We start from the raw sequence: 11,969 nt of genomic DNA, 5'->3' as shown, positions 1-11,969 counted from the left end.
GCTATATTTATTCTAGGAGTTCTACTTAGTAGTTTTGGGTGATTTTTGGCTAGTAGTTACCTCATACCATGCTTATCTTTGTGTAAAAATTTGAGCACCATTTAACACATTTAACTAGATGAAACCCTAATCTTGGCTAGATCTATTAGAATATTTTACTTTTTATTTCTGGATGATCTGATATATATATGAGAATGAAACTTTTTATGTGTACTCACAATACTAAATGAACACCACTGTATAAGTTTCATTAGTTTTAGATTTGTGTAACTAGCTTTGTGAATTAATCCTTAAAAATGGTGCTATATTGTGATAAATAGTTGTTGCATATGGAAAATTCTGAAAATTTTACCATGGCTTAGTCTTCATAATATAAGATAGAATACAAAATTTGAGAGGCAAAAACACTTTGTAACTCTCTATATTAAATAGTCTTGTTATATGTGAGCTAATTTTGCCAATTTTATTACTCCTATTTATTTTTCTAGAAAAATTCTGATAAATTTTAAGTGTGTTTAGGATCCTATGTAGACTCCTCTGTAAAAATTTAAGACTCATAAACTATGTGTAACTATAGTTTTGGACAAAGGATGTTATCATTAGTTTTATTTAAGGAAACAACTTTTGTATGGTTTGGTCTATGATGAAAATCCCACGATGACTTTATGAACTAACTAATATTGTTTTCTACTCTATAAACGATTGCCCAATGAAAGAAAAATGATAGTGTGTTATTTCTGATTTGAGTTTTGTTGGTTTACATCTTTATTTTGAAATAATTCATGAATTAGTATCATCACAACAACTCACCCATGTGCATCTCATATAGAAACAACTACTCTCGCTGACGGAACATACAAGCTGGTGTCCGAGTCCGAGAGTGAGCAGCGTGAAGCTCAAGTGAACCTAGCTGAAGCTATTGAAGACCCGAACTCGAATCCGGAAGAGCCCAAGTCTAACTACGCCCAGGAAGGCAAGCCCCGGAGCATGTCCTACTATTCTAAATTTATGCAACTTATTATTGTTCCTATATACTTGTGCATTTAAGTTACAGGAGTTGATTGAAACCTTAGTTGCATGATCCTAGGTACCTATGTTTGAACACTAGTATGTATAGGTCACTAGTTGGCTATGCTAATGGTTCGGTAGAAGCCGAGTGATTTCCGGTCACTCGCGAGAATTATAGGAGTTGTATGTTTACTACCTACAGCAACTATAAGGTCTACGGGCGGGGCTGTGATACATGTGATGCCCCGTCTGTTTAGTGAAATTTGTTAAGGCCGCAGTGTGTGGTAGTGGTGGTTAAGTGTTTGAACGTACTAACCACATGACGAGAAATATGGTAATCGGTAAGCATAAGTACCTGATTGGACCGGCAAGTGGACTTTACTTTCACCTTCTTTGAACGTCGTTTCTCATGCGCGCACATGCGGGTGCAGAGTCGTCGTACTCTGTAGTCGAGGATGGTGACCCTGATCCACAACCCGGAAAGAAAGGGGAAATATTGCACGTGTGACTCTGGGAGTAACCACGTGACGTGTGTTTAGGTCTGCCTGGCCAGGTTAACAAATTCGATTCGAATCGTCCGCTTCTCACGGATAATGGGACTGCTTAACTCTTCTGCCACATAGAGTAAGAAGTGAAAGATGAGGATGATGAATATGGTTGATTGGATAATAAAAGATAATTGTTTTCACTATGTATGCTATTGGATAGATGCTCACCTAGAATGGTTAATTGAACTAGAACCTGAAAACTATAACATGCAATTAAGGATCTACTCTTTACTGCTTTTCGGCAAAACAAACCCCTCAAGCCAAAAGCCTTGCATGTCTAGATAAAGGGCTAAGTATACCCTCAGTCGGGTAAGTCTTACTGAGTATTAGAATACTCAGCCTTACTTGTGGCTCATTTTGTTTCAGGAGATACTTTTGAGGACATGATTGCCAGTTTGACCTGGCCTTGCACTCTCCCGCCTGGTTGGTCCGTGGAGTGGGATCCGTCCCCGGCCAACGATGACAAGAGCGAGTGATATCACGAATCGGGCTTCATCGTGACACCCATATCGTCGTTAGTTCACGTGTTTACTTTCTGCTGCAATAAAGAACTCTGGTGAACCTCTTTTATGTTGGCTTTGCAAAGCACTTTGTTAATTTTCGAACTCGGTTTGTAATTCTACTTTTATGTTAAACTCTATGGTGTATTATATTGTGAGGTGTTGTATTCTCTGGACTCGCCTTCGCGTGAGTTATGCTGCTTTGTTCGATCCAGGTTTAAGTGGTTTCATTGGAAATTTACCCGACAGACCTCCGATGTGCTCCATCTGCTGTGCGTGTTAAACCTAATTGCTTTTGCAACGATGGTTAGCGCACTTAAGCCGGTTTATGTCGGGTGGTTCTGCCACAGATATCCAGAGCATTGTTCGCACCTTTGACCGGGGTCGGCGCGATGGTGATAACCACACCATGGCCAATACTCCGGTGGATGAAGTCATCATGGTGGCCATTAGGCCCTGAAGCCGCTCCCATCGGAGGCGCGGTCAGATGGGCGACCGCCGGCTTCGTGAGATCAATCTCTTCATGTTGAAAGACCTTGTACGCAGGATTCCTCATCTCCTCTTGCTTCTGTGCTATCAGATCCACTTTGACTCGGAGTTCTTCGACCGAACCCTTCAGATCTTCAACCTTGGAATCAACTCTGGGCCCCCACCCCACCAACTCCTTCATCGCCTCAGTGTTCGCATCTACGACGTCTTGAGGACGTTGAAATTCTCTCGATCTGTGGCGCGCTCTGCTGCTCGATCGGTCTGCATCTTCTTCATCAATTCCGCCAATTCCTTGACCGATTGCTCCATCTCTGCTACTCGCTTCTGTTCTCTTGTTTGATACTGAGGACACAGGAGGTACTAAGGAATCGACGACGCCAGGATATCAAGCTCTGATTACCAAATGTCATGATACCAGTTCACTCGCACGGATTTACGAGGTCAAATTGGGGATCCAGATACAATAGAGCCGCAGCTCGCCGCCGCCGGATGCAGCCGGGGTTCTATTCGAGAGTTCTGGTTCTACACCCATCCCCAGCGAGCACACGCGAATAAAAAGGAACGTTATACATAGCAGACAGACGTCCTCAATGCTTTACCCATAATGGGCCTTCATAGTCTTCTCGCTCTTGACCTTTTTTCTGGGCTCCTTCACCAGCTTTTGATATTTTTTTTAAATATCCGGGAGCACTGGGAAGTCATGTAAAATTTTTAGACGCCCACATTAATCAGACTTAATACAGACGAAGCTGTCCGAGTAGTCTCGGGATGCGCCACACTGAGGCACTCACACCCACTACGCACGCATGCCTCAGCAGCTGGTGCGACACCGGGCACGTCCCAGACGGGAATCGAACCCGGGTGGGCGGCTCCACGACGGGAGCGCTTACCATCGCGCTACCAGCGCGTTCGCAGCTTCCGATATTGTTGCCGGTGCTCCTGAGGGCTTCATGACAGCTCCACCTCCCCATTCCTCTACAGAGAGGGGGAGCGACGCTGCGCAAGCCCACTCCATCCATCCCGTCTCTCTCGCAGAGGCAGAGGCAGCCGCAGCCGGTGAAAACAAAATATCCCCGCGGTAACACGTCCCCCGCCGGTAGATCTCCTCCTCCGCCTTCCCTTCTCGAATCCCCCGATTTATTCCCAAAACCAATTCGGCACTCCTCTTATCTCGCCGCGCCGCCGCTCCATTTCCTTCCTCCACCCAAAACCTTGAAACCCTACCCGCGGGATTCCTGCGCGGGCTCGCCTGCCTAGGGTGGGTTCACTCCGCGGTCTCCGCTCCGGCCCGCAGCCATGGCCGTGGCGGAAGCGAGTAGCAGCGGCGGCGGCGGCGAGGAGGGGTACGGGGCGTGGACCCGCGAGCAGGAGAAGGCGTTCGAGAACGCCATCGCGACGATGGCGGAGGAGGCGGACGGGGACGCGCGGTGGGAGAAGATAGCGGAGGCCGTCGAGGGGAAGACGGCGGACGAGGTCAGGCAGCACTACGAGCTGCTCGTGGAGGACGTCGAGGGCATCGATGCGGGCCGCGTGCCCCTCCCGACGTACGCGGTCGACGGCGGCGCCGAGGAAGGGGGCGGCGGCGGCGGCGGCAAGAAGGGGGGCGGGGGAGGAGGGGCCCACGGGGAGAAGGGGTCAGCCAAGTCGGCCGAGCAGGAGCGCAGGAAGGGGATCGCCTGGACAGAAGACGAGCACAGGTTGACTTCATCATCTTCATTTCTGCTGGGTAGAATTGCAGTGATGCTTCAAATTGTCAATCGGTTGCCGAATTGCTTGTGTTTTCGAGTAGGAGAGAACTGTTAGGATGGTGACTGTTGCTGTTTCATTGGGGCTATGCTGTCTAATTAATCTGCATACTTGTCATACGTTTCTGAAAATAGTTGTTTAGGTAGTTTACCTGGTACTCTTGCTGGCAAAACTGGGTGCAAGTACTGCCTACTAGGTGGGTCAGTTTGCAGCTTCAACATATATCTGGGAGTTGCATGTTTTACTCGTGCATGGGATTTTATTTGCTGGGCTTGGGACTAGAGAGATATGATCAAGTTACACTCCTGTGGGTGGATTGCATGGTCTATGCTCGCATGGTGGAATGAGTGTTCTATATCGAACTTACACCCTCAGTGTGAACTGCTTTTAACGTATAGGTAAGTGGATAATTATTATGAGCACATGGATGATTTAATTTGCTTTCAGCATCTGCATCTAAATTTTTATAGTACAATGGTAAACGGATATTACATAAGTATCATTGATTCTGAGCAGTAAGAGCATTTTGGCTGCATTTGTATATGTTTATGTTGTGTGCTCCATGTGTCATGGTCATGTTCCTGCAGACCATTTTATTTTTTGGGCAAACTGTCCTTCTAGAATTACCTGACATGCCTTAATAAACTAGTCACCTAACTTATGGTGCCGGACTGCCAGTGAAGGAAAAATTCTAGTACAATATATCTTTTATTTTTCCTTCGTCAGTTTCATAATGCTTTCCACAAATCCACAGTTAGAATCTCCAGCACCCTGTTATGCATGATTTCATGCTTGTTGGTGCATACCTACTCTTTTCTTTTCCCCTGTTTTCATTTGCTGTACTTGCCATCTTCTGATATTTGTCCTGTGGCACCTTTAAGGCAATGCTCTATTAACTGTTAAATTGCCAAGCAGGAAGAAGTTTAGGTGTTAAATTTACCTTTACAAGCTGTAACCCATTGCTGTCATGCTAAGTTCATAATAAATTGTGTGCTATTTGAGTGATAAAGATGATTTTTCTTTTTTTTTATATGGAAGTGCGACAAAGATGGGTTCGTCACTTGTAATTTTAATATTTAATTAAAATGGCGCTTGCACACAACTAACTTGCTGAGTAAATGTCAGAAAGTGAAAATACATACTGCTGTCAATGATGAAACAGAAGCAGTTGGATGCTAGAATTAGTAGGTAGCAGTTTCAAATGCATTGAGAATGCAGATACTTCCATATGTTATGTTATGCATATTGTTTGAAGGGATGTTTTATCACTGACACTTGCATGCTGTCAAGTATTATGATTTAAGGACAATTTGAGTGGTAGGTTATGCATTCAGCTTTCTTTTGCCTCTTCTGAAATCAGCATATAAATTTAACAATAGTTACCATGCAAGAGTTGTATCATTTATTAAATCAATGCTCCTTTTTTTCTGGAGATTAAATGTAGGAGGAACTTATTCCCAAAAGCATCCTTCATCTAGGTTTTACTTTTCTTGCTACTGATATGCTCTTTAAATTGATTTTACAGATTGTTCCTTCTTGGTCTTGAAAAGTATGGCAAAGGTGACTGGCGGAGCATCTCTCGGAACTTTGTGATCTCAAGGACACCGACTCAAGTAGCTAGTCATGCACAGAAGTATTTTATCCGTCTGAACTCAATGAATAGAGAGAGGCGGCGATCAAGTATACATGATATCACTAGTGTGAATGGGGACGCATCAGCTGCTCAGGGGCCAATCACAGGTCAAACAAATGGACAGGCTGCAAATCCTGGCAAGCCCTCTAAGCAATCTCCACAGCCAGCAAATACACCCCCAGGTGTCGATGCTTATGGTACCACAATTGGACAGCCAGTTGGTGGCCCCCTTGTCTCAGCAGTGGGGACTCCTGTTACGCTTCCTGTTCAAGCTCCACCTCATATGGCCTATGGCATGCATGCCCCGGTCCCAGGAGCTGTAGTACCTGGAGCCCCAGTAAACATTGCTCTGATGCCCTATCCAATGCCACCCCCGTCATCTCATGGGTGAGAAACATTTCAGAGTGCTGCATGGCTTCTAAACAAATCCATAATCTCCCTATGTTGCTTTTAGCGGATGTGCTACCATGTTGCAATAAAGCAATATCAATAAACTTTTGTGTACATTCCAAACTGTTGTTACATGTAGCACTTTGAGGACATTGCAGATTATGTACTTGTTGCATGCAAACTCTCCATGTAGACCTGCTCTAAGTGTTTCAGGATTGGTGCTGTCATTACGTGTCGCGGTCTGGCAGGCTTCAGGCTAGATGTTGTGGACTTGTGCTTCCGTCGGTCTGTGATTTGTAATTGTATATCTGTGGCAACAAAGAGTAAAGATAAAACACCCAGTTTTCCATGTACAATTTGCCGAACCAGATGTCTAAGTTAAAAATATTGGCAGTGATAATGACTTGGTGGGTTTTCCACGACCATTAATTAGGCATGATACACTCTACACTCTCACATAGTAGGACTGTCACAAAACCCCTCATTAACTCTATACTAGGATGTGGCATCATTCTTAATGAATGCTATTATTTTCGGCTTCCATTCCATTTATAGGTTTTGTTTGGTCGGCTTCTTTCTCAGAGAGATTTTACCACGGCATATTTCTTCTTCTTTAATATAAAAATAAAAACATTTATTTAATATTTTTTAATATAAAAAATAAATATGCGCAGCTCTCCTCCGTATCCGAGAAATGAGATATTTTACCCCGACCTTCCTAGGAAAAATTCCCCAAAGCCCGAAATAAATCAAGCAGTGCCCTGACCTCTTCAAGGCCACAGCCGCGGCCATCACCACCTCGCCCGGGCATCCTTGTGCGTCATTCACTTCCAAGCCATACACAGACGTCGTCGCTGCTTCGCATGGCCAACGCCAAGGGCTCGTCGGCCGGCGGCGCCGGCGCAGGCCATGGCGACCTCGGCAGGGGTATCTCGCATGAGCAGTACCAAGCGTTCGTGGCGTCCGTGCACAGGACCGCGCCGGGCGCCGCGAACGTGCACCAGTACCACCACCACCACCAGTACCCCGCCGGCCTGATCCAGGCGCCGCCGATGGCAATGCCGGTTCACGTACCCGTGCCGCGGCCCTCGTACTCCCCCCAGATCGCCGTGCCGCCGCCAGAGCCGCACCGCGCGCAGTCCCAGCCGCCGACCGGTCAGTGCCGCCAGCGCGCTCGCTGAATTCCGCATTTGAGTCTCTGTGATCTTGCCATTTGGGGTTTCTCCGAGGTTGTTCTTAGGGTTTTGATGCGCGCTCGGATCTGTACGTTGAATCGCGCTACATTCCCTAAATGTCGGATCAGGTTACGGTTCTCCTTCGCCGATTTTAATTTGCTACGGTGTCTGCTGTGGTTATTATGATTAATTATTAACTTCTGGTTTTGATAAACAAGCTGTGTTCATTACTGCACAAGAGGACCCCATTTCCATTTTCTGGAGGCGAAGGATATCAATGACAAATCGAGTAGAATTCAGTGTCTTTTACATATGCCATCATAATATGCATGAGAATAACTTACCATTATTTGAAGCAGGCATATGCATGTAGTGACCGTGCACTACTAAATGATTAAATGATTAGCATTTTCCTGCAGGAAAACAAGTTATCCATCATCGTTGATATAATACCGTTATTCTTTATAGCTTTTGTGTTGCATGTTGCTTCATATTCTCCACTTCATTTACACTATGCCAAGATCTAAGCTTTGCTCCCATATGCATATTCTCCAGGACGCTACCAGGATTATTCTCCATATGGCAACACTGCATCATCACAGTACACAAGAGGTTTTGCGGACTGGGGAACGCACAACAATGCGCTCATGTCTTTGGCTCATGCCACTACTACTTTCGGCAGCGGCAGCAGCAGTATCAACAGCAATGAATTTCATCAAAAATTTTCCTCGTACAATACACATACATGGACTACTACATACATGCCACGGGACCCTTACAACACTGCTTATGGTCCTGCAACGATGAATATGATGCTTCAAACTCCTTCCTTTCAGAACAACCATGAAAAGGATTCAGGTATATGTATGCATGTACATTTCACAGTTAAGAAAGGATTATCTGGCATGAGTTTGTGTTAGTTGCGTGTGTGGGGCTGGGTGTTTCTGATCAAGGAGGTAGGTGTCTCGACAGGAGGGAGGAGAAGGCTTGTAGCTCGAGCCCCTTGAACTGAGAGAGAAGAAGATAGGAGCATAATTTTTTTTTGTATTCATCCATGTCACTTTATCCTTACATAGAATGTCTGAGCTAACAAGACAATTTTATCTAATGACTTATTAACTATACTAACTCAAGCTTCCTACTCAGGTGGACCTTGCCCTGCAGGCTAGACTTCTTGTGCATGGAACCAGCCATAGATGCAGCCCATATAGGATTTTCACACTATGTTACTGTGGAGAGGAGGGAATCCATTTTGAGGGTTTGGTTTAACTAATGCGAAGTTGTAGGGAAACGCATGTAATACTAAGAATTTGAAGCCATTATTAATTATCCTTATTATAGTAGCAAGGGTGACCACGTGGAGAGTAGGGGTATATTGGTCTTTTCTCTTAGGGTCATTATCTCATAATAAATAGATAATAATCCTGGAAGCACCCTTGTTGACCATATGAGGTGGATACAATGTCAATCCACTTGATCCTCCGAGTGCAAAGTTGATTAGCGAGTTTGATTTCATAAAGTATACAAGCCCGTCTTCCAGACATTATAGACAACCTGCTTACCTCAGGATTTTACCTGACAAACAATCTTCTTCTTTTGTTGCTGAAAGTTCTTCATAATTTTAGAGTTGTGGTGAGTGGGTTGAAGATAGTCATAGAGAGGCCGGAGTGAGGAAAAGAAGACTATTGCAAGATGGGCAAGAGGCTAGCAGCCTCACCCATTGGCCGCTTGCCAGTTGGTAGGATAAAATCCCACCTAGAAAATTATTTCTTTTGTGGAAACTGATTGACATAAAGAGCGTGAATCTGCAGTCTGAATTAATTTTTAAACAGCTTCATTTGAAGATTTTTTTCATTTATCCAAATGCATGCTACTCTTTAAACTTGATTTAGTTGACGAAAATATATGCATCCTCATGCAGCTATATATGTTTTGAAAGAAAAGGAGAAATGGCCACTCATGTATTGTTTAATTACTTCTTAGCATTTGGTGGTGCCCAGGTGCAGGTTTTGCAGCTAGCAGCTTTACAATGCCTGCAACAGTGGTACCTACTTCCCCTTTTCAACTGATGTCCCCAAAATCAACCAACTATACCTCCACTCAAATCTTCGATGAACCCAACAATTTAGAGGTAAATTTGGACTCTTTCAGAGTTTAGTAAAAAAATCCAGTTCATATGAGAAGTTATGGTATCACAATTCTCTAGGATACTTCAACGGTCTTTGGAAGTGGAGATATCGAGAGCGAGAACAGTGAGGAGCCGGATCCCGCCCCGGTTGCAGAGATCGAAGACCTAAAGCAGGGCAATGGACATGTTATTAATGTGATGAGTACAACAGTATGTTGCCATGCTGATGCATATATGCTTTGTTGATACTATTACTGTTGCATTATTTAACCCAAGAAAATCATTTTGCTCATTCATTGTTTAAGAATAAAGATCATTTTTATATAATCTTCTTTTTAAGACTAGGGGAAATGAATTCACAAATTTTGAACAGTTGATTCTATCTTTAGTTTTTTTATTGTGTAAACAACTCAAACCTAGCGGTCAAGGAGTGGGAAACACTTGTAGAGGCTAAGCTTGTTTGTATTTCGTTTTCCTTTTATTTAATATATAATCAGTAGGGGCCCAGCCCCTCCTGTTGCATAAAAAAAAAGGAGTGGGCAACAAAAAACAATGATTTTAGGTAGCTAAAATGAAGAAGGTTATACTAAAATGCCTGAATCCATAGCTGAACCACTTGCACAATATTCATTTGTACTGTGCCTTGACCCTGAACTAAGTCTGATTTTTTGCCCCTCTTTTGCAAATCCATTACAAAAGATCAATTGTCAAGACTACCGTATTATCTTGCGCAAGGACTTGACAAACAGTGATGTTGGAAACATTGGAAGAATTGTGCTGCCAAAGGTAAGTACTTGTATATCCTCTTAATTGAGCCCTACTCTCTAGTTTATACAGTGCTACATCAATTACGTTTCCAGCACGAACAACATCTATAATGTTACGTTAACTACAAACCGCAACGCTGCTTTGCAATTTCACTGTTTTCTAAATTTTGTAGAAGGATGCAGAGCCTAACCTTCCAGTCTTGGAAGATAAGGATGGCTTGATACTGGAAATGGACGATTTTGAGCTCCCAGCTGTATGGAAGTTTAAGTATAGGTATCTTCATTGTACTCTACACAATAACTTGTTCAGAGTTTCTGATGATCAATAATTTAGGCTGAATACTTGCATGTAATTCCTCCAGACACCAAAAACGAATTTTGCTTAGAGAATTTTTATATCTGCCTGTTGCCGGTAAATGTATTTTATCATGGCCAGTAAATGTAATTTATTTTATTTTGCTGATCGTGCACTCCTTGCTCTAGTCCAAGGTTTGGAGCGCCTCTTTGTAATTAGACTACTCTTTCTCTCTTTATACAAAGATACGCAGCTCTCTTGCGTGTTCGAGAAAAAAGAATACTATCATACTGACGCAATATATTTCTTTCAGGTACTGGCCTAATAATAAGAGCAGAATGTATATTTTAGAAACTACTGGTATGTCGATCAGAGATTAAAAGTAAATATACTAATTCTGTACAGATGTTAATAAATTGCTTGTCCAATTCTCAGGTGAATTTGTTAAGAAGCATGGCCTTCAAGCTAAGGACATCCTTGTCATTTACAAGAACAAGAAGTCCGGCAGATATGTATGTAAACGATCTGTTCTCCCCTTCTTTCAGATGCACTGTATTGTACTTCTGACCATATCTATCTTGCACCTTTTCTTATTAGATAGAAAGGCACTCTCTATTTTTTTTTTTACCTAGCAGTTGTCTACCACCTCATGCCTCTCTTGTCTCCGTGCTAGGTTGCCCGTGCAGTGAAGGCCGAGGACATACAAGTGCCGCAATGCGAGTGCATTAAGGCTGGCAACCTCAGCGAAGAGTGTGGGTTCGCCGTGAGTCCTTCGGCCAAGAAGATTATTATCTAGAGGGATGGAGCTTCATGCCTGAATATGAACATCAGAAACACTTTAGGAATGTTGTGTTGACTGTTGTCATGCTGGAGCACACCAAAAGGCGTTGCTCGAACTTGGAGCGAATGAGCTGTTGTGAGTTTGTATCATTCAAACTGAATTCCGGCTGAATTTTCCGTAGGCAAAATAGAGCAAATAGATGCCTGCCGTCCGAAAGAATTTCTGTTTCCCTTGTTGGTAGCTATGCTGTTTCATGTAGTTTGAGTTAAATTAGTTTTTTTTTTGTATCTGTACATAGTTCGTGTTCGGCGGCAGGAAACAGAATAATGTGATTGTACCATCGTTTGAAAAATTCAGGTTTCACAGGGAAGTACCAATTTCTATGGGTTTGCACTCGCATGTGCCGCTGCAGATATTTTACAGCTCGAGCTAGTATATGCCTTAGCTTTCATTACTTAGGCAGTTGAGGTTTTCATGCATTTCAGACAAGCAGAAAAGAAGATGAATTG

General features: G+C 43.5%; 2 protein-coding genes across 2 annotated transcripts; both read left to right on the top strand.

Annotated features, from left to right (window-relative positions):
* The first annotated feature begins 3,555 nt into the window (after nt 1–3,555).
* On the top strand, nt 3,556–6,670 carry LOC120642110 (transcription factor SRM1-like). Its single transcript, XM_039918514.1, has 2 exons — nt 3,556–4,242; nt 5,817–6,670. The coding sequence occupies exons 1-2, from the start codon at nt 3,842–3,844 to the stop codon at nt 6,313–6,315; spliced, it is 900 nt and encodes a 299-aa protein (XP_039774448.1). The 5' UTR covers nt 3,556–3,841; the 3' UTR covers nt 6,316–6,670.
* Nucleotides 6,671–7,160: 490 nt separating this feature from the next.
* LOC120643160 (putative B3 domain-containing protein Os04g0676650) lies at nt 7,161–11,658 on the top strand. Its single transcript, XM_039919678.1, has 9 exons — nt 7,161–7,469; nt 8,045–8,347; nt 9,490–9,620; nt 9,696–9,827; nt 10,317–10,403; nt 10,558–10,658; nt 10,993–11,039; nt 11,115–11,191; nt 11,353–11,658. The coding sequence occupies exons 1-9, from the start codon at nt 7,178–7,180 to the stop codon at nt 11,473–11,475; spliced, it is 1,293 nt and encodes a 430-aa protein (XP_039775612.1). The 5' UTR covers nt 7,161–7,177; the 3' UTR covers nt 11,476–11,658.
* The last annotated feature ends 311 nt before the right edge of the window (nt 11,659–11,969 follow it).

This window comes from Panicum virgatum, chromosome 7K (genome assembly GCF_016808335.1).
Source record: "Panicum virgatum strain AP13 chromosome 7K, P.virgatum_v5, whole genome shotgun sequence".
Lineage (NCBI taxonomy): Eukaryota > Viridiplantae > Streptophyta > Magnoliopsida > Poales > Poaceae > Panicum > Panicum virgatum.
Note: the sequence above shows the minus strand (reverse complement) of the source record. Positions and strands in the feature narration are given on the sequence as shown.